The sequence below is a fragment of the Rhinopithecus roxellana genome, chromosome 16, assembly GCF_007565055.1.
Source record: "Rhinopithecus roxellana isolate Shanxi Qingling chromosome 16, ASM756505v1, whole genome shotgun sequence".
Taxonomy (NCBI): Eukaryota; Metazoa; Chordata; class Mammalia; order Primates; family Cercopithecidae; genus Rhinopithecus; species Rhinopithecus roxellana.
Genome location: NC_044564.1, coordinates 49886627 through 49910698, shown reverse-complemented (window position 1 = coordinate 49910698; position 24072 = coordinate 49886627). Strand labels below are relative to the sequence as shown.

General features: G+C 38.2%; 2 protein-coding genes across 2 annotated transcripts in view; one reads left to right on the top strand and one right to left on the bottom strand.

Moving 5' to 3' along the window:
- Positions 1–24072, bottom strand: part of APBA1 (amyloid beta precursor protein binding family A member 1) — a 228613-nt gene that overhangs the window by 174181 nt on the left and 30360 nt on the right. The window lies entirely within an intron of this gene.
- LOC104662055 (calmodulin) lies at positions 12153–13301 on the top strand. Its single transcript, XM_010362953.2, has one exon. The coding sequence runs from the start codon at positions 12226–12228 to the stop codon at positions 12673–12675; it is 450 nt and encodes a 149-aa protein (XP_010361255.1). The 5' UTR covers positions 12153–12225; the 3' UTR covers positions 12676–13301.

The window sequence follows — 24072 nt, the reverse complement described above, 5'->3', positions numbered from 1 at the left end:
TATTCAAACATAGGCTACCTCCCCATCTCACTTGTGCTTGGATTGGGAAAAACAGAGAAGTCAAGTTGAAATTTTCCCTGTTTAAACAATAAAACTTGCCTTATGAGAACGTTTGAGCATAACAGAGAGTCATGTCTTAAATTCTGGAGTTTCATGGATGTGGTCTGAACTAATTATTCACATTGACAGAGGCAATCGGACTGCCCCCTACATATGTAACAGAGATGCACATAAATACACATTATGTTCCGCTGAATGACATAAACTGCAACTTTTCCATTCCATGTTTGCACAGCCAGCATTTTCTGATAAAAATAAAAATTCGTATTTTCTATGTGAAAAGTTACCTGAAATCTCTAGAACATGAGGGAAAAAAAGATTCCCAATACTCAAAACAAGCAATTAAATACTGAACTGAAAACAGTCTTCCCTTAACATCTTGGTCTCAAAGCCCTGTCTGTCTTTGGAAAACTAGGTCCTCGCTCCAATATTGCCTCTTCCTCCCTCACCACATTAGATCTGGCAGTTAGTACTAGTGGCTTCCAATTTCTCCTGAGGACGGTCTAGTCGTTTTCTTTTTTTAATTCTCAAAGCCAGGGCAAAGTCTGAAATACATTCTAGCCGCATTTCCCCCCTGCAAATTGGTATTACCAGTCTTCAGCAAGAAAATGAGAGGATATAAGGTACACGCTAAGCTAAGAAAATGGGTTGTGGCCAGCATGCCAATGAGGTTGAGCTTATCCCTAGAGACTGATGGTCAGAGAGACAGAGTGCCAGCCAGGCGCGGTGGCTCACACCTGTAATCCCAGCACTTTGTGAGGCCAAGGCAGGCAGATCATGAGGTCAGGAGTTCAAGACCAGCCTGGCCAGCATGGTGAAACCCTGTCTCTATAAAAATACAAAAATTAGCTGGGCATGGTGGTGCATGCCTGTAGTTCTAGCTACTTGGGAGGCTGAAGCAGGAGAATTGCTTGAACCCGGGAGGTGGAGGTTGCAGTGAGCTGAGATCGTGCCATTGCACTCCAGCCTGGGCGACAGAGTGAGATTCCATCTCAGAAACAAAAACAAACAAACAAAAACAAAAAACAAACAAAAAAACGACAGACAGAGTGCCACCTCTTCCTTCTACGGCTGGCAATGAAAACTCCACGGGGTCCGAAAGTGGCTGCGAGGCCCTGTCCCAGTCATTTAAATTCACTCCATCCCTGCATGGAGATGCCATGGAGGGAGGTGTTTAAAGTGTGCAGGCTCGGGCTGGTGCGGCCACACCAAGGATCTGCACAGTTGGACAACAGTGAAGCTCCAGAAATGAAGCAGCAGCAGCAAGGCGTGGGTGGCAGCATGTGGCAGTACTGCATGTGGGCTTAGATCCAAAGGCCCGGGAGCTGGGACTGAACCTGGGCTCTGCCTTATAGTAACTGTAGCATGGTGGGCAAGTTACACAACTTCTCAGTGCTTCAGTTTCCTGATCTGTAAAATGGAGATGGATAGGACTTTTGGTAAAAATCAAAGATTGGCACAAAGTAAGCATTCATCAAATGGTAGCTGTTATTATCACCAGTAAGGGAAATTTAACTAAAGATACCGAAACCTAAAGGTGCTGGCTGCCTGGCCATCTAGTCATCTTGATGCCAGTGGGATTTCTTAAAGTGCTAGCTCCACAGGTATCACTTCATGTAAGATTACAAGAATTATATTAAATGTAGCACATTAATGACTTCATTACCTTGTTTTCTAGTACTTCAACACCACTGAAATTGCTGCCAAACCTGTGGCCCCTCTGTAGCCCTATGTTGAGTGATGTCCAACCACCTTTCCAGTCAACCAGCCTAGAAATCCTAGAAATCTTTTAAAAGCATAAAAGCCAATGACAACTTCTTATCCATGGAGAGACTATATGGTGCAGTGGCTGAGTGCATGGCTCCTGAGTCAGACTGCTCAGGTTCAAGTCCTGGCCCCACCACTTATTAACTGTGGGCCTATGAGCAAGTTATTTATTCTCTTTGTGCCTCAGTTTCCACATCTGTAAAACAGGTATAATAACAGCTTCACAATATTCACAACAGCAGTTGTGGGGATCAAATGAGTTCATATATATATCAAGTACTTATTAATAGAAGAAGAGTTCCTGGCACATGGCACTAAGTAGGTATCGGCCATCATTACAACTCTTCTTCATGAATATAACGGAAAAATACAAGCAAGTCAGGCTCAGAAGCCTCCTAAGGCAAATGTTTTGTGATCTTTAATCTGCTTCCTACTAGTGAATAAACCATAGCATTTGGCAGAAATAAAGCAGTTAATTGGAACGCAGTGTTGGCTACAATTAGCAACAAACCATGTTCTCCCATCCCAGATGGCAAACTGATAAATAGCAGAGATGTTGCCTCCCAGTCCATCAGAGCCAGAGGGATCTTAAAGATCACCTGATAGAGTGGCCACCAAACCTGAGGAGCATCAAAATCAACTGGGGAGCTTTCCAAAAAACACAGATTCCCTAAGCCCAGACTCTGAAATTATTTCAGTTGGTTTGGGATGAGCCCCAGGAATCTGAGGATGTCACCCATATGTGAGATCTATGGATTAAATCCATTCTCCCATCAAAGATGATGAAAATAAGAAGTGGCAGAATAAGTCCACTTGCCCTATGTCTCATAGTGTGTAAGAGGCAGAGCAAAGCTCAGATGTGCCACCCATCTCCTCCAGCAAAATCATCTCTAGAAAGTGAAACAAAGAAATGAATCCTACACTAAGGGCTTAATCTCCAAAGGTGATTAAATATGAACATGTCTATGTCTAGTTCCTTATAGGAGCAGGTAGGTCTGGCTAGGTTTCATGGGTTCTTCCATTAGCAGAGAGAAGTGCTGTTGGAAAATGTTCCTGGTCTGTGAAGTCATTCAGTAACAAGAGCATCTAAGGCCAGTGCAAATTAAATCAAAGTCTGTTTTTATACCTTTTTATTCCAAGTAGCTTTTTAACAGAGACCAAGTCATAAGAAAAAAAGAAAGAAAGAAAAGAAAATCTATTGGAGAAGTAGAGGGGACATTTGGGAATAAAGGGAAATAAGGCCCTATTTGAACCTACAGAGTCATCCTCACATCATCTATGTCATTGCAGCCTTGGGCCTTGCAATGTGTCTGTACTTCTGTATGTCCAAGAACAACTTATTTAGAGCCTGTGAACTAAATTCCTGTCAAGCTAAAGATTTTTCCCTGGAAATTTTGGTAGAGATAATTAGTATAATTTCTCAACTTCTCATGACAAACCCTTCTGATGTTTGGAAAGCAGCTCATTATCAGCTGTGGTTTTGGCAATCACAGCACATAGAAACAGCATGCATTGTCTTCATGATTAGCACAGGCAGCAACAGAATCTGCAAGAATGACCTCACAACTCAAGTGTCCACACCCTTGGCAGAGCTAGGGGTCCTCTCCAAAGACTATCCAGGGGTCCCACTAGAAAGCTAAGGCCTGTGCTTTATCACTAAAGGCCAATGTCTGACATGATCTTTGGCTCAAATGGCAAAATTATACTTGAAAAGTCTGGAAGACAGCAAGTTTAAGAGTAGCTCATAAGCACCCCACCCAAAAACCTACATTATCAATCTACAGTTGTTTTGAAACATGGATCTTGCAGGAGAGTGATGGGAGTCTACTGTGTTTTCATTTACTCTGGTTTCCTGACCTGAGGCTGCAATGAAATAGATGAGGGTGATTCTGCAGGTTCAAGAAGAACCTCATTTTCCTTTAGATTTTCTTTCTTTTTCTTTTCTTTTTTTTTTTTTTAAGACTTGCTCTCTGCTAAAAAGCAGAAAACTTATGGAGGAGTGGTACTTCTAGCTTTTGCACATCCTCTTCTCAAAGAGGGTTTGATAGGAGACAGCTGGGGACAAGCTTGAAGTCACAGAGGGAAGAAGATGATTTAGAGCAGGAAGTGAATGGGTCACAGGAAATCCTCCCCAATCTCACAATTTTGCAAGGGCTGACCCTGACTAGATCTAATTGTTCTTTACACCAATTGTTCTCAATTTTAATGCATATAAAAACCAGCTCGGGAGGGGGTGTAAACATGCAGATTCCTAAACTCCAAACTTAGAGAGTCTGATTCAGGAGGCGTGGGGTGGGGTCCAGGAACCCACATTCTAACAGGCTCTCTGGCTGTGTGGATGCACATATTTGGCCCCAAAACTGGAGAACACAGTTGACACTCTTGAGGAGGTTCTAAATAAAACTGGTGGACTGCTTGTTGCTCTTAGCTTTATGACCTTGAGTAAGTCATCTTAACAACTAATTCTCCCTCTGTGTGTTGTAATACCTCTCTCACATGGATATCCTGAGATATCTTGCTGTAATACCCTCTCTGACATGGATATACATGAGGTAGGTGTGAGCGTATTTTTAGAAATGTAAAAGCAACATAAAATGTAAAACATAAATCATCATAATCCATTTTTTTCCATTTTCATTCATTTTTAACCTATCTTTAGAACACGCTGGCAAATTGCTTCTGAGGATTCCCAATATGAAATAAAAAGTTCCCAGAGGTTCAAATCATGATACCGTGCAGTTTGGGACAGCTTTCAGTGAAAAATCAAACAGTCTCTAAATATAATAAAGAGCAGCACGAATTTACAATACAGTGAGTTTTAAATAGGCAGTCACACTGCATAAGACCAACATAAGGATGGGCAGGAATATGCCTAAGATTAAAACATCCTACACACTTATAGAGCAAGTAATGTTCATTCTTACTGTGCCAGGCAATTTGCTCAGACCCAAGCAAGATCCCAAATGAAAAACACATTCAATTTTGAAACAAATTTTATAGTTCCAATAATTTCTTTAATTTTCTTCTATTATTAATTATTAAAGAAAGTGCCCACAAAACAGCATTTTTCTTTGAAAGCATGAGGAACTATGCTCAGTCCCTGCTGGTATCCTCACTAGGTGTTGAGTGTAGTCACCTCCATTATAACTCCACAGAGCTGGGGTGAGGTGCCCAGCAGGTCAAAATGACTGGTTTCTCACTCTCACCTGAATTAGACCTGCCTCATTTGAAGACATTCAAATATGTCCTAATTTTAGAGGGCAATCCATTGAAGTCAAGTTTCCAAGAAATTACAGCAGTCTTTGCAACAAATTTACAATGGCATGACCAAAACTTGGTTCTTGAGCAAGGGTTTTAAAATAAAGCATGATGATTTACAGTTCAAGTTCTCATAAATGACAGAGAAACCCAGGTGCAAAGGTGAGTTTAGATAGACATCAACAATAAATTAAAAGTGCATCAAATTCTCTTTCTCCATTGTCAAACTGAGACATGTTTTTCCTGGTTTTTCCTCCTATTGAAAAGGAAAAATAGGACATGACCAGCCTTTGTTACAGATATTTAATGCTAACAACCAGCCCACAGCAAAACCTGCTAATAGGTTTCTTTCCTCCATAGTTCCTTCACGGAGCTTACATTCCAGAGATCTTCGGGTTTTATCTGTGCTTAATTTATCAGATTCCTTCCTCTGACTTATAGGGCTCTGCACAACATGGTCTTTATTTGGGACCACTTTCCCCATTCCTTAGTACATTGGCCACAAAAGCCTGTACCTGTCTTCAAACATGTCGAGCTTGCACCACTGTTCCTGCTGGAATGTTTTCCCAGGACTGCTCCTTTTTGACACTGGGATCTTTGTTCAAAGTCTATATAGTTCACTGAGACCATCTCGTCCCACCCAGTTTAATGTAGCTGTCCAATCACTCTTTGTCATGATGCCCTAATTAATTCTTTGCATAGGATTTAACTGCAGCTGGTAGTTTTCTTGAATATTTACATTTTTGCTCATTATTTTCTTCCTCAAATGAAATACAAGCTTCACAGGAAGAGGGATCTTGTCTGAACTGACCATTGCAGCATCCCTTGTCCCTGAAACTGTTACTGGCACATAGTAGGCCCAAAAAGATTTGCTGGCTCGGTGGATATGGAGAACACTAGGTTGCCAAATTAATGTTCAATCTTGAAGAAATCTTAGGGTTCAAGTATTAATTAGGCTTAGAGATATGCCACTTGCAGACTCAATTAGTTTAAAACACCATCCTCTGCTGGGCTAATTTAATTAAAATATAACTCAAGCTTTTCATTTGTTCTTTGTAAAATTTAATATTAAACATATTATTAGAAAAGTATTACTAAAATCTGAAACATATCCCAATGACTTTAAGAGGTTTTGACTCAATGCACAACCAGCAACTTGAATATACAAGAGTGCAACATATGTCACTGGGCTTGAGTTCATCACTACCTAAATTACTCTCTGATAATAAATTCAGCAGATTAATTCTTACGCACATTCTTTGGGCAGTATATCCAGTGCTACCCTGATGGTCCAAAAAGGCTCTATCTGAGTTACTTGATAAGGGGATTGACTTGGATACTGGGGGAGACTCAAACATTAACTACTATTTAGATGTCATTCTAGGTTTAGGAAAAAGCAATTTGTTAAGTACAGGTCATGCCAAATTTTTGTTCAAGCCTTTAGATGAGGTTACCATTTTTCTAGAATTGGCTGCTAGATTCTAAATATAAACAAGCTTATAAGGTGAGTGAAGAGTAACAAGCATATTGGTGATAGATGTGGTTATGCTGAAGACAAACTGAGCTTCAGCCACAAGCATGGACCAAAAAGTAAAAGCAGTGTCTCGGATTTTGGCCACAGGGGTCTTTCTATTGCATGGAAATAAACTGCTGTATTGTTGTTATTGTTGTTTGTTTTTGGCTTTTTTGGCTTTTTTTTTTTTTTTTCCCACAAATGTAGTTTAGGAACTGTTAGTACTTTTAAAGGATGATATAAAAGCCAAGGGGGAATCTATTAAATAAAACTCAAGTCAATATTCTCCATTTTAATGTTATCACTCTTCCCACTAAAAATGGAAGAGTCACATACTCATCTTGTGTATCGCAATACACAAGAATAAGAAAGAACTGTAAGCTAAACTGCATAAACAAACATCTCCTGAAAATTATGGAATAGGAAAAAACAAAACATGCTGCCCCCTTTATCTGTCAACGAATTTCTGAGAAGCACCTGGCACTTTTGTCCATTTATATAAATTTACTCTTTAAGACTCGGCCAAATCTCCTGGAGAGAATGAAATAGAAACATAAGCTTCAAGCCCTAAGAAAAGAAAGAACTATTATGATTTTGTGTTCATGTCCTAAGGCACATTGCTATCCACAAAAGCCAATGGCATCTTGGCCCATATTTATTTACCTACTAATGTCAGCCAGTAAGCCCCCAAAGCTTATAATCCTGAGGCCAGTGGGAGAAGAGCAGCACCTACAGAAAAAAAAAAAAAAAAAAAAAAAAAAAAAAAAAAAAACTTGGACAATTCTGACTTATTATTTTAAATAATGCCTTTACTTTTGCAGTTTTCTACCTCAGTAATTTTGGCTGTCAATGCTTAAAAGTGCCTTCCCATCACGATTCAAAACCCTCATACAATGCTGACCTCTTATTTATTCTGAAACGAATGCACTCTCTGGGCATTTCTTAAGGCACTTCACAAGCAGGTCATTAGAACGAATACAAACAGAAACACGCTACATAATAATTTCCAAGAATACAGGCACTCTAAATGTGAGAGAGACATTTTTAAAGATCCAAAAATGTACACTGTTTTTTAAACTGTGAAGGGTTGCCTTTTTGTTGTTGTTGTCATCTTATTTGATTGTCTTGAGGTTCATTATAGTTCAATGCAGTAAGAGTCACCCTAGGGTTTTTATTTTTCCCTCTCTCTCTCAGATTGTGAAAAATAGTTCTTCCATGAACTAGATCTCTAGAGAATATATCCTCCCCTAACTGGCTTGCATGGGAAGGCAGACTTTCTAATTTTATAGCAAAAATGGGGAATTTGTGGGTAGGACATGCTCACTGAGTTCATCTGGACCAGTTCCCACCCTGACTGTAGGACTCCTTTGATGGCGTGTGTGCCACCTGGGTGTCAATTTGTTGTTATAACCTAAATGACTTTCCTGGGTGACATAATGAGAAACCAAGTGGAAATAGTGTTAATGCCACATATGATGGCTACTCAAAAACTCTAGAACCAAACTTTCTCTTGCTCAAGACCAAATTCTCTGTTTAACTCCATTATCCTCAAGGACTCTCTCCCATACCCAAAGTAACCAAGAGAGATCCCAGAACACAGAAAGAAGCTTGAAAATGGAACACGAATTGGTCCCACAACTAGAAAAAATAAGTCTGAAATTCCTTCATTTGTTGTCACCATTAACTGTATCAAAAGGTGTGATGCAACAGCTAAAAGGCACTGGTGGGAGAATGAGATACCTGAACATGGTAGACACACCCTAAGGTGACCCAGTGACCCTCCCTCCTCCTGTGTGTGCTTTTGTGTAATCCCCTTCCTTGGAGGGCGGGTGTCATCTGTGACTTGTTTCTAAACAATAGAATAGAACAAAGATGATAGGAAGTCATCCCCATAACTATTATATAAGACATGGTTTGGTGGGTTGGAGTGAGAAGATCTTCTTGCTGGCCTAATGAGGTAAGCAGCCACACAGCAAAGAGCTGTAGGTAGACTCATGTCTACAACTAGCAAAAAGTTAAGTCCTCAGTCACACAGCTACAAAAAATATAATTTCTACCAACAAACTTAATGAGCATGCAAGCAGATTCTTCCACAGCCAAGCCTCAAGATGAGAATGCAGCCCAGGGCAGACACCTTGATTGTGACCCTGATCTGTGCCCAGACTCTTGCCCCATGGAAACTGTGAGATAAGGAATGTGTATTGTTTTAAGCTGCTAAATTTGTGGTGATGTGTTATGCAGAAATAGAAGACTAATGTACTATGAGAAGAAATAAAGGTCAGAAGTCTTATTTAAACTGCCCATCCTTAAAGTGAATTGAAGTCAGTCTACGTCTGGCTGAAGAGTACTGTGCTAAACTCCCTCCTCTGAAAATAATCACAGGAAGAAATATTCAGTGACAGGCAGAGTCACCTGAGTGCCATGGCAACCATTCCAAAGAATGTCTATTAGCTTCCTAAAGGATCTAGGTTCTGTGATGGAAAGCTTATTAACCAGAAGAACTTCTTAAGCAGATAATGAAAAATAATGGGCATAGTGACATGTTCTAAAATCTTATTATACTATACAGGAAACTTCTAAGTAGCTTTACTTAAAATTCCTAGAAGTGCAGAACAGTGAGGGACAATCAATTTGTCTTCATCTTCCTATAACTCATGTTTTTGCAAATAAGTTTCTATTAAATCTCTATACCTGTGAACTCATGTAATAGTTCTGGAGTAAAAGTGAGTTAAAAAGAAAGAATGCCTAATGTGACCTTCTTAAAGGCATTGTTGCAGGGCTGCGATATTTCATGTGTTAATATCCTCTTATATTAACCCACAATTATATTTTTTAGGCTTTTAATGATTTCTTCATAGTTTTTTATAGGATGACAACTTCAAAAATTAACCACATAAGATTCCTTATAGAAAACTATGCAAAAGGTAACTTCAGAACATGTGACCCCTATAATAAGGGGGCTAAAGTCTGAATTTAAACCAATTATAACTTTTAAACATATCCATATCAGGATTCCATCAATCTTCTCCTTCATTTATCCAATGCCAGCATCAAGTATTTAATGACAAGATTATCTAATATTTAGAATATTTAATTCTTAAACTTTTACTTCACATTATGATTAGACAGCTGATGTTAATGTTAACTCATGACTGATACTAACCATTATACATGCCACAAGTTTAAATACTATCTAAACTTCCTTTTAGCACTAATAGTTCATGATTAACCTCATTTCTGAGCAACATTTATTAAACAAGTACAGACATTAAGAATTCACATGAAGTAAAAACAGGCATAATATCTGTGAAATGATGACAAGTTGCATAAGATGAAGTCAGAATCCACATTTTGTGTTGGATTGAAGTTCCAGAAATTTCCAGAGGGACAAAGCATGGCAAAGGTCTGGAAACTGAGAGTCCAGGTTGAGAGTCTTGGATCAGCTGTGCTTAAGGCAAGCCAAAGGTCTAGAGCCTGGGAGTTCAGTCGAGTTAGGGGATGTAACCATCAGTCACTCAACATATTATACTTTCATTGAGCACTGCTATGTATTGACTCAATTCCAGTGCTGGGGTTACCCCAGTAAATGAGACTGTCAGGGTCCCTGTTTTCCCTACTTGCATTCTGTTTGGGGGACAAACAATTAATAAGCAAGCAAACAACTGATTAAAGCAATTTCAAATAGTGGAGAGTTAAGTCAAATTCAAACGAACATATTACTGAGGTCCTTCTCCCAGTCACACAGTGTCCAGGTACTTGAAATACATTAGTCAACAAAGCAGATATAGATTCCCACCATCATGGAGATCACATTCTACTAGGGAAAAGATATAATATCACAAGTCATAATAAGTATTAACTTATATACCATGTAAAAAACGTAATATGTGCTATATATTTTTTAAAAAGGCCGGAAAAAGGTGATTGGAAGTATATATGTGAAGGGGCAGTGGGTCACAATTCAAAAATGGGGCAGTCAAGATAGGCACCAGTAAGCAAGTCACATTAGAGCAGACTTGAAGAAGGAAACCACAAATGCAAAGGTGCTAAGGCAAGACTGAGTTCAGCATGGAGGAACAGAAAGAAGAATGATTAGGCATAATGATCAAGGGACAGGGCCAGCAACGTGGGCAGGAACCAGATCACACAGAATTGAGTCAACAGGCCAACTCTGATCCCTAATTGCTCCCCATCTCTGCTACACTGCTATCTTCTTCCTGTCTATGGACCCTGCTCATCAGTTTCAAACACATTCTAATATCTTCTCTTTAGAAAACCACTCCACCCTCCTGGTCGCCACTGAATGTCTACCATCCTTCTCAGCTACGTTTCTCCAAGGAAAGGTCCTGCCTCTACCTCCTGGCCCTCCTATTTACCCTGAAGTTTACTCTAATTGGATCACTCCCCAACACTTCTCTTGAAGGTCACCAATAATCTCCACATGTTGAAATGCAAAGGACACTCGTCCTTAACTTATCAGGCTCTCTGCTGCCTCTGGCACAGGTGACCAGGCTCTCTTTCTAGAAACACTTCCCTCTCTCCATGACAATACCACCATCCTCATTTTCTCCTGTATCTCTGGCCTCTCTTCAGCTTCTCTTCTTAGGAGTAACCCATAAATAAACATACATGTTCATGTGAAAAAAATATGTGAAGGTTTTGGTTAACTGAAAGCTCATTCATCAGCCCTGATGGCCTTGGCCCAGGGCAAATCACTTAGTCTCCAGGGGACACTACAGTCAGTAAAGAAGAAAGAGCTTCAGAACAAGGGAGACCTACCAGGGCTAATGCTTTTTAACTGAATGACCTTGAGCAAGACACTTCTCTCCAGGACTCAGTCTTCTCACCTGTAATATAGGGATTTTTAACAGTGGCCTTGCAAGGCTACTATTAAGACTAAATGATTTATCCTTCCTAAGTTCTCTGGCCAATGCCTGATACTTGGTAGATGCTACTCTGCTGTTAGTGTCCTCCTGAAGCTCAGAAAAAAAAAAAAAAAAAAAAAAAAAAAAAAAAAAAAAAAAAACACCTTTTGGCTAATATCCAGAATCTACAAAGAACTTAAACAAATTTACAAGAAAAAATCAACCCCATCAAAAAGTGGGCAAAGGATATGAACAGACGCTTCTCAAAAGAAGACATTTATGCATCCAACAGACACATGAAAAAATGCTCATCATCACTGGCCATTAGAGAAATGCAAATCAAAACCACAATGAGATACTATCTCACACCAGTCAGAATGGCGATCATTAAAAAGTCAGGAAACAACAGGTGCTGGAGAAGATGTGGAGAAATAGGAACACTTTTACACTGTTGATGGGACTGTAAACTAGTTCAACCATTGTGGAAGACAGTGTGGTGATTCCTTAAGGATCTAGAACTAGAAATACCATTTGACCCAGCCATCCCATTTTAGGGTATATACCAAAAGGATTATAAATCATGCTGCTATAAAGACATCTGCACACGTATGTTTATTGAGGCACTATTCACAATAGCAGAGACTGGGAACCAATCCAAATGTCCATCAATGATAGACTGGATTAAGAAAATGTGGGTCTGAGTGGAGCGAGCGAGCTGACTGGTTGTGTGGTCGCGTCTCGGAAACCGGCAGCACTTGCAGCATGGCTGACCAACTGACCGAAGAGCAGATTGCAGAATTCAAAGAAGCTTTTTCACTATTTGACAAAGATGGTGATGGAACTATAACAACAAAGGAATTGGGAACTGTAATGAGGTCTCTTGGGCAGAATCCCACAGAAGCAGAGTTACAGGACATGATTAATGAAGTAGATGCTGATGGTAATGGCACAATTGACTTCCCTGAATTTCTGACAATGATGGCAAGAAAAATGAAAGACACAGACAGTGAAGAAGAAATTAGAGAAGCATTCCGTGTGTTTGATAAGGATGGCAATGGCTATATTAGTGCTGCAGAACTTCGCCATGTGATGACAAACCTTGGAGAGAAGTTAACAGATGAAGAAGTTGATGAAATGATCAGGGAAGCAGATATTGATGGTGATGGTCAAGTAAACTATGAAGAGTTTGTACAAATGATGACAGCAAAGTGACGACCTTGTACAGAATGTGTTAAATTTCTTGTACAAAATTGTTTATTTGCCATTTCTTTGTTTGTAACTTATCTGTAAAAGATTTCTCCCTACTGTCAAAAAAATATGCATGTATAGTAATTAGGACTTCATTCCTCCATGTTTTCTTCCCTTATCTTACTGTCATTGTCCTGAAACCTTATTTTAGAAAATTGATCAAGTAACATGTTGCATGTGGCTTACTCTGGATATATCTAAGCCCTTCTGCACATCTAAAGTTAGATGGAGTTGGTCAAATGAGGGAACATCCGGGTTATGCCTTTTTTAAAGTAGTTTTCTTTAGGAACTGTCAGCATGTTGTTGTTGAAGTGTGGAGTTGTAACTCTGCGTGGACTATGGACAGTCAACAATATGTACTTAAAAGTTGCACTATTGCAAAACGGGTGTATTATCCAGGTACTCGTACACTATTTTTTTGTACTGCTGGTCCTGTACCAGAAACATTTTCTTTTATTGTTACTTGCTTTTTAAACTTTGTTTAGCCACTTAAAATCTGCTTATGGCACAATTTGCCTCAAAATCCATTCCAAGTTGTATATTTGTTTTCCAATAAAAAAATTACAATTTACCCAAAAAAAAAAAAAAAACAGAAAATGTGGCACATATACACCATGGAATACTATGCAGTCATAAAAAAGGATGAGTTCATGTCCTTTGTAGGGACATGGATGAAGCTGGAAACCATCATTCTCAGCAAACTATTGCAAGGACAGAAAACCAAACACTGCATGTTCTCACTCATAGGTGGGAACTGAACAATGAGATCACTTGGACACAGGGTGGGGAACATCACACACCGGGGCCTATCGTGGGGTGGGGGGAGGGCGGAGGGATAGCACTAGGAGAAATACCTAATGTAAAAGATGAGTTAATGGGTGCAGCACACCATCATGGCACATGTATACATACACATGTAACAAAACTGCAAGTTGTGCACACGTACCCTAGAACTTAAAGTATAATTAAAAAAATAAAAAATAAAAAATAAATAAATAAAATAAAAAAAGAGAAAGAAAAAAGATAAAGCAACTTTTGTCTGAGTAACACAGGAAAGAAAAATAATATTAAAAGGAAGGGAAGGAGAAGCTATCATTAAACTGTTCTGGGTGGAGTCACTGTTAATGACCCATAAACAAATTAACTTTCTTTGCCTTATAAACCTAAAATTCTTAAGTTGGAAAGAGATTTCAAACACATTAAATCTCTTCAAATATCTAATTATCAGCAGGAAGCAAATATTAATCATTACTGAATGCTCCAACTTCCCTCCCTCAAAGGTGTCTTATGTACTTTTTTCTTTATTGAGAGAGAGTCAGTACAGGGTAGGAGGATATCCCTATAGCCTGGATTTAAATCCTGCCTCTCTGCTTCTGAGCTTTGAGACTGTGTACGGAGAACCTAAACTTCCTGTGCTGCAGTTTCCTCAACTATATAATATGAGACTAATTATGCTACTTATGGGACTGTTTTAAAAACTAAATGAGGTAATATAGATGTAGTGTTTACAACAGTTCCTGGTACAATGGTAAGCTCTCAATGAAGATGAAGATCACAACAATAATGACCACTACTATTATTAGTTCAACTACCCTTGGAGTTCTCACTTCACACCCATTCAGTGATTTGGAATCAGATACATGAGGTACTTGTTCATACTTATCATTTTCCTGTATAGAACAATCCATATTTTAAAGGAAATAGATATTGCTGGGTATTTTCTTTCCATTTGCCTCTCTGGATCTGCTGCCTCTCAATTCTGTGATCCAAACGAATGACACTCTGTGATCATCGGGCTTCCTTGTCCTCTCACTTCTGGTTGGGTTAAGCCAATGGGACACATTGGCAGGAGATAGGAGAGAGGCAGGAAAGTGAGGTCAGAGTATCGATTCCTCTAGCTCCCTCCCTGCTGGGTCATCATGGTCATCAGCCTCTCCTACAGGCCACAGCTCCTGCCAGGCTGCCCTCCCTAACAGCTATAGCTACTCTGTCTGGGGTTTGAGAATCTTCCTTCTGTTGGCCCCTTCAGGCATAGATAGGGTTAAAGCTCCCCACTGTTGCAAACCTCAGGATGCCCTACCATCTCTTGTTGTTTTATGTAGTCCTGAACATATCTTTTTAAAGAGTCTCTTCATTAAACTCTTCTAAATTACCTGATTCTTTCCTGCTGGAACCCAGACTGACACATAGGTCATGCTTTTCAACATATAGCCATGCAAAACATGAAGGAAAGGTAGCACCTGGAATACTTTCTATAAGTAGAAAGCAGCAGTTGAGCCAGAAGGCTGAGACTCTCTCCCAAAGCACTCCACTTCAAAGTCTTTCGTCATTGGAGCCGGGTAGCTCACATGGAGGGCAAAGTGAAGGACTCTAATCTTCTCAGCATTTGCCATCCCAACTGACCTTTCATTCAGGTAAATGTTATTTCCTCTAACAACTCGAAGGATGAGAGGACTTGCTGGTACTCCATCTCTCAAATGATCAAAGTTTCCTCTCCAGCCACATTCAATCCACTGAGATATTTGCTACCATGCCCTTGAGAACAGGTTCAAATACAAGTTTCTCTAATACTACTGCTCCTTTTCTAAGCTGGCCTAGCAGAACTGGAGTTAACAAGAACATCTTGGAGTTCTCCCTGTTAGCAACCAAGCCACAGATAATACTCAATGCCCCAAGGCTGCAGCTCTTAATTATGTCCAGAAGCTTAATTTTAGAAGGTGACACCAGCATCAGCTTTCAGCTTCACAATCTGAGCTAATCATTAATTGCATCTTTAGGTCAAACTCTATGAGAAAGTTATTCAATAAATGGGAAGAGGAAGCAGAGCAAGATGGCTGAATAGAAGCCTTTACTGATTGATCATCTCCCTGCAGGAACACCAAATTGAACAACTATCCACACAACAAAGCACCTTCATAAGAACCAAAAATCAGACGAGCGATCAAAGTATCTGGTTATAACTTCGTATCAGTGAAAGAGGCACTGAAGAGGGTAGGAAAGACAGTCTTGAATTGCCAATGCCACCCCTCCACCATCCCCTGGCAATGACCATGTGGTGTCGAGAGAGAATCGGAATTTAGGATAGGGAGAGCACAGTGACTGAAGAACTTTGCAATGAAACTCAATGCTGCCCTGTTGCAGCAGAAAGCAGTACCAGGCAGAACTCAGCTGGCACCCATGGAGGGAGCATTTAGACCAGCCCTAGCCAGAGGGGAACTGCCCATTCTAGTGGTTGCAACTTGAGTTCCTGCAAGTCTTGCCACTGTGGATTAAAGTGCTCTGGGATCCTAAATAAACTTGAAGGAATGAAACATGCCTATAAGGTCTGGAAAACAGGCTCAAAAAGGCAAATCTGAGAATAATTGGCCTTAAATAGGAGGTAGACAGAGAGATAGAGGTAGAAAGTTTATTCAAAGGGATAGTAACAGAGAACTTTCCAAACCTAGAGAAAGATAACAATATTCAAGTACAAGAAAGTTAAAAAACACCAAGGAGATTTAACCCAAATAAGACCACCTCAAGACATATAATAATCAACTCCCAAAGGTCAAGAATAAAGAAAGGATCCTGAAAGCAGCACGATAAAAGAAACAAACAACATACAATGGAACTCCAATACATCTGGCAGCAGACTTTTCAGTGGAAATCTCACAGGCCAGGAAAGAGTGGCATGATGTATTTAAAGTGCAGAAGGAAAAAAATTATTCTAGAATAGTATATCTGGTGAAAATATCCTTCAAACATGAGGGAGAAATAAAGATGTTCCCAGACAAACAAAAGCTAAGGGATTTCATTAACACCAGGACTATCCTACAAGAAATGCTAAAGAAAGTACTTCAGTCTCAAAGAAAAGAATGTTGATGAGCAATAGGAAATCATCTGAAGGCACAAAACTCACTAGTGATAGTAAGTGCACAGAAAACCACAGAATATTATAACACTATAATTGTAGTATATATCTTGAGTAGAAAGACTAAAAGATAAACTAGTCAAAAATAACTATAACAACTTTTCAAGACATAGTACAATAAGATATAAACAGAAAACAAAAAGTTTAAAATCAGGGGATGAAGTTAAAGTATACAGTTGTTATTACTTTTCTCTTTACTTATTTCTTTGTGTATGCAATTGGTGTTAAGTTGTGATCAGTTTAAAATAATGAGTGTATTATCTACAAGCCTCATGGTAATCCCAAATCAAAAAACATAAAACATATACACACAAAAAAAGCAAGAAATTAAAACACACCACCAGATAAAAATAACCTTCACTAAAAGGAAGATAGGAAGGAAGAAAAGACCACAATATAGTCAGAAAAATAACAACAAAATGGCAGGAGTGAGTTCTTACTTATCAATAATAACAGTTAATGTAAATGGACACAATTCAATCACAAAACACAGAAAGGCTGAATGGATTAAAAAACAAGACCCAATGATCTGTTGCCTACAATAAATACAATTCCCCTATAAAAACACACACAGACTGAAAATAAAGGAATGGAAAAAGAAACTCCATGTAAATGGGCACCAAAAATAGCAGGAGTAGCTATACTTATATCAGACAACATATATTTCAAGACAAAAACTGTAAGAGGAAACAAAGAAGGTCACCATATAATGATAAAGGGGTCAATTCAGCAAGACAATATAACAACTGTAAATATATATGCACCCAACGCTGAAAACTCTCTAGGACATTGGTCTGGGCAAAAACTTCTTGAGTAATATTCCACAAGCACAAGAAACCAAAGCAAAAATGGACAAATGTGATCACATCAAGTTAAAAAGCTTCTGCACAGGAAAGGCAACAATTAACAAAGTGAGGAAACAAGCCACAGAATGAGGGAAAATATTTGCAAACTACCCATATAACAACAGATAAATAACCAGAGCTAAAACAACTCTATAGGAAAAATATCTAATAATCTGGTTTAAAAATGGGCAAAAGATCTGACGAGACATTTCTCAAAAGAAGACATACAAATGGCAAGCAGGTTTATGAAAAGATGCCCAACATCACTGATTATCAGATAAATGTAAATGAAAACTACAATGAGGTATCATCTCACCCCAGTTAAAATGACTTATCCAAAAGACAGGCAATAACAAATGCTGGTGATGAGGTGGACAAATGGGAACCCTTATGTCCTGTTGAGGGGACTGTAAATTAATACAGCCATTATGGAGAACAGTTTGGAAGTTCCTCAAAAAACTAAAAATATACTTACCATATGACCCAGCAATTCCACTGAAAGGTATATACTCCCAAAAAGGAAATCAGCATATCAAAGAGCTATCTGCACTCCCATGTTTATTGCAGCACCATTCACAACAGTCAAGATCTGGAAGCAACTTATATGTCCATCAACAGATGAATGGATAAAGAAAATATATTCTGTAATCACAGCACTTTGGGAGGCTGAGGTGAGCTGATCACTAGAGCCCAGGAATTTGAGACCAGCCTGGGCAACACAGTGAAACCCCATCTCTATAAAAAGTACAAAAATTCTGGACACGATGGCATGTGCCTACAGTCCCAACTGCTTGGGAGGCTTAGGTGGGAGGATCACCTGAGCCTGGAGAAGTTGAGGCTGCAATGAGCCATGATGGCACCACTGCACCCAAGCCTGGGTGACAGAGTGAGAGCCTGTCTCAAAGAGAGATAGAGAGAGAGAGAGAGAGAGAGAGAGAGAGAGAGAGAGAGAGAGAGAGAGAGAGAGAGAGAGAAAATGTGATACATATACACAATGGAGTACTATTCAGCCATATAAAAGAATGAGATCCTAAATGAAATCCTGTCATCTGCAACAGCAGGGATGGCACTGGAGGTCTTTACATTAAGTGAAATAAGCCAGACACAGAAAGATAAACTTCACATGTTCTCACTTATTTCTGGGACATAAAAATTAAAACCATGGAATTCATTGAGATAGAGAGTAGAATGATAGCTGCAAGAGGCTGGGAAGGGTTGGGGAGGATGAAGTAGGGATGATTAATGGGCACAAAAATATAGTTAGATAGAATAAATAAGATCTAGTGCTTGATAGTGCAACAGGGTGACTACAGTCAACAATAATTTATTGTGCCTTTTAAAATAACAAAAAGAGTACAATTGGATTGTTCGTAACAGAAAGAAAAGATATATGCCTGAGGTGATGGACAGCCCACTTACTGTGATGTAATTGTGACTCATTGTATGGCTGTATCAAAATATCTCATGCACCCCACAAATATTTACACCACCATGTACCCATAAAAACTGAAAATTAAAAATTAAAAAATATAAATCCTTGTAGGTTGCTTTAGGGATAAACCATTGGCTCAAATAAGTAAAATGGATGAAACATGCTTCCATACCATGGCACAGCAGACACAGGCTGAGAAGCAGTTTGAATAACAAGCACAACTTCTAATGCAAAGAAGTTGTACTTGTCTTGTATAACACTTTCTGCCAATTTAATGTGGACCTGAAACACATAAGAGTAAAAGTGCTATAAAATAATATCTTCAAAACTGTTATACTTTTAAAAATTACAATTATGAAAAATAAATGTTGAAGTTACATTTTAATAGGAAAGCTGGATAATGCCCAACACTGGGTCAGATATGAGATATTCTACATAGAAAAAAGGCAGGACATATGAAATAGAGAAAGGAAGAAAAATCATGAATGTGAGATAATGAATTATGTGCTGTAACAGCTGACCTCACTGCTCAAATACAGCACATAATTCATGAGTCATGACATTACCATGAATGCCTTCTTGCAGAATTCACAACTGAGCAGCACTGGCAACCTTTGAATATGGTGTTGTTTCTTTCTTTCAAAAGACAACACATCTGATGAACAGTAATTTTATTTACTCGAGATATGTTGCTAAAGAGCTGTATAGAGATTTTTGTACAGGTAATCATATTTCAAGTGCACTAGGGTGTCTAGCTTTATGAATAAAATGCTCAAGTGCATATTTTGTTTTTGTTTTGAGACGGAATTTTACTCTGTCATCCAGGCTGGACTGCAGTAGCACAACCTCAGCTCACTGCAACACCCACCTCCTGGGTTCAAGTGATTCTTCTACCTCAGCTTTCCAAGTAGCTGGGATTACAGGCGTGCACCACCATGTCCAGCTAATTTTTGTATTTTTAGTAGAGATGGGGTTCCACCATGTTGGCCAGGCTGGTCTCGAACTCCAGACCTCAGGTGATCTGTCCACCTCGACCTTCCAAAGTGCTGGGATTATAGGTGTAAGCTATCAAGTGCATACTTTGTAAAGTGAATAATAAAGCCCTTGCCCTGCTCCTCTCTTCATTTATGTGTACAAGATTTAACAGTTGGTTTGTGTGTGTATGCAGGTACGTGCATGTTTAAATAGTTTAAAGAACCATTCAGGTTTCAAGTCAGCAAATGAATCAGAAGTGATTAAAAATCACATCAAATTTTTACTAAGACAAGACAACCTTGGTGTCTGTCTAGGCAAGTATATGCAAAATCTTTTTCTTTCTGATGCCTCAGTGCCCATTTAGAAGATTAATGGAAAAAACATACAAGGTGTATGTTTTTGGAATTTTGAATTTTGAAAATTAAATTTTTGAAAATTGAATTTTGAATTTTGAAAATTAAATTTTGAAAGTTAAATTTTGAAAATTAAAAATTAAAAAATATAAATTCATGAAGTCACATGAAAATAACAGAAATATATAGACAGGGATGGAGCTTCTCAAACAAGAGGGTCCATGCCCCATTCTCAGGGTCCCTAAAACTATAAGAGAATTTATATAGGTTTTGATTTTTATGATAATCTAATCCTCAGCTCCCATCATGTTCGCTAAATTATTATTTAAAAATAGAAAAACTTCTATTTTACAGAGATAGTTTACAGTTAAAAAACATTTTTTGGCATTATTTTCATCCATCTATTCTCAACTGAGTTCTGTGGCTCACTGAAATTGTATTAGTCTATGTGAATTTTTCTCTTTTAAAAGGGAGTTGTAATCCTGTTGTATTGAATTTGAATGGGAAGGATCAATATGAACTTGTGATGCATTTTATCTTCCTCTGCCCATTAAATTGGCTTAGAAATAATGAGCAACCTAGTAGTCCCAATAGATTGAGGTCACTAAATATCATTTCTCACTTAAAGAAACTAAGGTTCTCAGGGGAAGTAGTTGATTCCAGGTCAAAAGTAGAAGATATAAAAGATGAACCTGGAACATCTCATCACACCAGGAGCAAAGGAGCTATCAAAGACTACAAGGAGAATGTCAAAAGGATTCAGGGGCCACCTTTAATAGGCTCCTACTATCCAAAATGAAATGAATTAAAATATATCAAATGTGCTTAAATTCACAGTACTAAAGTCAACAGTAACAATAAAACTTTCCTTCCTTACTGGTTACCCCTGGAGGGTGCGAGCAAACCAACTCCTTACTTTGAAAACTGGTAAATAAAGAGAAAGAATCAAACATTTACTCTGCCTTGATAGCATAAATTATATGTCAAGTAACCACAGAGTTGACAAGTGTTTCTCCTTATAGAAGTCCAACTAATAAATGAGGGAATAGTAAAATCTGAATGGCATCATTTTTAAATCCCCAATAAATTAATATATTTAGAAAAAGCACTTATGAAATAATATTGCCAAAAATCATCTAAATGGAGTCCAATGAAGGCTCTACATCTGTCTACTAATTTATATAAAACACAGAGAACAGAGAGCATATGAAATGACAGCACAGGGGACAATCAGCAAAACCCAGACTACAGAACATCCTACAGGAAAATCGACCATTTTTTCCTCAACAAATAAATTACTAAGGGAAAAGATTGATAACAGAAAAGATTAATAAAATAAGCTTTATCCAGGTGTAATGCCCATCTATTTTGCATCTGCACAACTCCTAAAGCCATTACTTACACACATATATGCTCACATATTACGTGTGCATGTTTAAACAAAGAATGTTGCTTTAAAACTTAGTAGGAAACAATGACAGTTTAGAATACAGTGTCTTATGATTAGGAAACCATAAAATAGTGTAAGCCTTCACTCCTGGGAAAGAAAGCAAATCTGGAAAGCTTAGGACAGGAATGCTCATCTGGGGCACAAGTATTCCTTGGGAGAAATTTAGAATTGTTGAGAATCATATAATTTGCAAAAGCTTGGATAATAATACAAGTTTACATTTGGAAAATTAAAAAAAATTAATGTATATAATAATATTACAGAGTCAACTAAGCACCAGAGCCTATGCTGCACTTTATATACATTACATAACAGCCACAGGAAAAGGTATTAGTATCCCTATTTCTCAGAAGACAGAAAGTGACCTTTCCAAGGCTATATAGCTAGTAAAAATAAACATATACACTCGCCATCTCAATACGTTCAGAAAAAGCATTTCACAAAACTCAACTACCATTCATCATAAAAACTCTCAACAAACTAGGAATAGAATGAAAGTTGATAAAGAGCATCTGCAAAAAACCTGTAGCTAACACCATACTTAATGGTGAAAGACCACTTCTCTCACCATTTCCATTATTTCAATTCAATACTGGTGGTCCTAGCCCATGTAATAAAGCAAGACGAGAGAGGAGGGGGAAGGGGAGGAGAAGGGAGAGGGAGAGGGAGAGGGGGAGGGGGAGAGGGGGAGGGGGAGAGGGAGGGGGAGGGGGAGAGGGAGGGAAGTAGAAAGAGAGGGAGTGGGAGAGGGAGAGGGGAAGGAGAAAGAGAGAAAGAAAGAGAGAGAGAGAAAGAAAGTTGGTTTCTTCATTTACAGATGACATAATCATCTATGTAGAAAATACCAAGGAATATACCAAAGTGATAAAACTAATAACTGAGTTTAACAAGGTCACAAGATACAAGGTCAATATATGAAATGCAATGACATTTTAATATATTAGCAATGAACAGCTGGAAGTTGAAAGTAAAAAGAAAATACTAAAAACATGACATACTTAGGAAAAAATTTAACAAAATATATTTATTGAAAACTATAAAACATTGCTGAGAGAAATTAAGGAAGATCTAAATAAATAGAGAGATACACCATGTTCATGGGTTGGAAAATTCAATATTATTAAGGCATCAGTTATCCCCCAAATGATCCACAGATTCAACATAATGCCAATGAAAATCCAAGCAGAATTCTCTGTAGAAATTGACAAGTAGATTATAAAAGTTATATGGAAATGCTAAAATTTATAAAAGTTATATGGAAATGCTAAAATCTGATTCTAAAATCTACACAAAAATGCAAAGTTGGAGGACTCATACTACTTGATTACGAAACTTAGTATAAAACTATAGTAATCAAGACAGTGTGATATTGACACAGGATAGACATATAAATCAAAGAAACAAAATGGAGTCCAGAAATAGACCCACCATATATGGTAAGATGATTTTCAACAAAACTGTTAAGATAATTCAATATGGAAAGAATAATCTTTTCCAAAAAGGGGTATTAGAACTGAATATTCATATATGAAAAAAATCAACCCTTCCTTCTCACTATTCACAAAAATTAATTTAAAATGGGTCAGAGACTTAAATGTAACAGCTAAAGTTATAAAGCTTACAGAAGAAAACATAGCAGAAAAATCTTTGTAACTTTGGGCAAGGTGAAGATTTCTTTTTTTTTTTTTTGAGACAGAGTCTCGCTCTGTCACCCAGGCTGGAGTGCAGTGGTGTGATGTTGGCTCACTGCAACTTCTGTCTCCAGGGTTCAGTCGATTCTCCTGCGTCAGCCTCCCAAGTAGCTGGGACTACAGGCACATGCCACCACGCCCGGCTAATTTTTTGTATTTTAGTAGAGACGGGGTTTCACCATGTTGCCCAGGTGTGAAGATTTCTTAAACAGGACACAAAAAATGTACAAACTATAAAAGCAGAAGTAATAATTTGCACATCATCAAAATTAAAAAGCTTCCATCCTTTGAAAGACAGTGTTAGGAAAATAAGATGAGTCATTGACTAGAGATAATATTTGCAAAACACCTATGTGATAAAAGACTTACACCTGGAATACATAAACAACCCTTACAACTCAATAATAAGATGACAAATAATCCACTGAAAACATAACCAAAAGATTTAAACAGATGCTTTAGTACAGAAAAGATATGATTGGACAATAAGCCCATAAAAAGACACTCAACATCATTAGTCATCAGGGAAATGCAATGCATTATCTCTACAACCTAACTAGAATACCTAAAACCAAAAAGCCTGAAAATTCCAAGTGTTGACAAGGATACAGAACAACTGGAAATCTCATAAATTGCTGGTGGGAAATCAAAATGGAACAACCACTTTGGAAAACAGTTTGGCAATTTAATGGTTAATTTTATGAA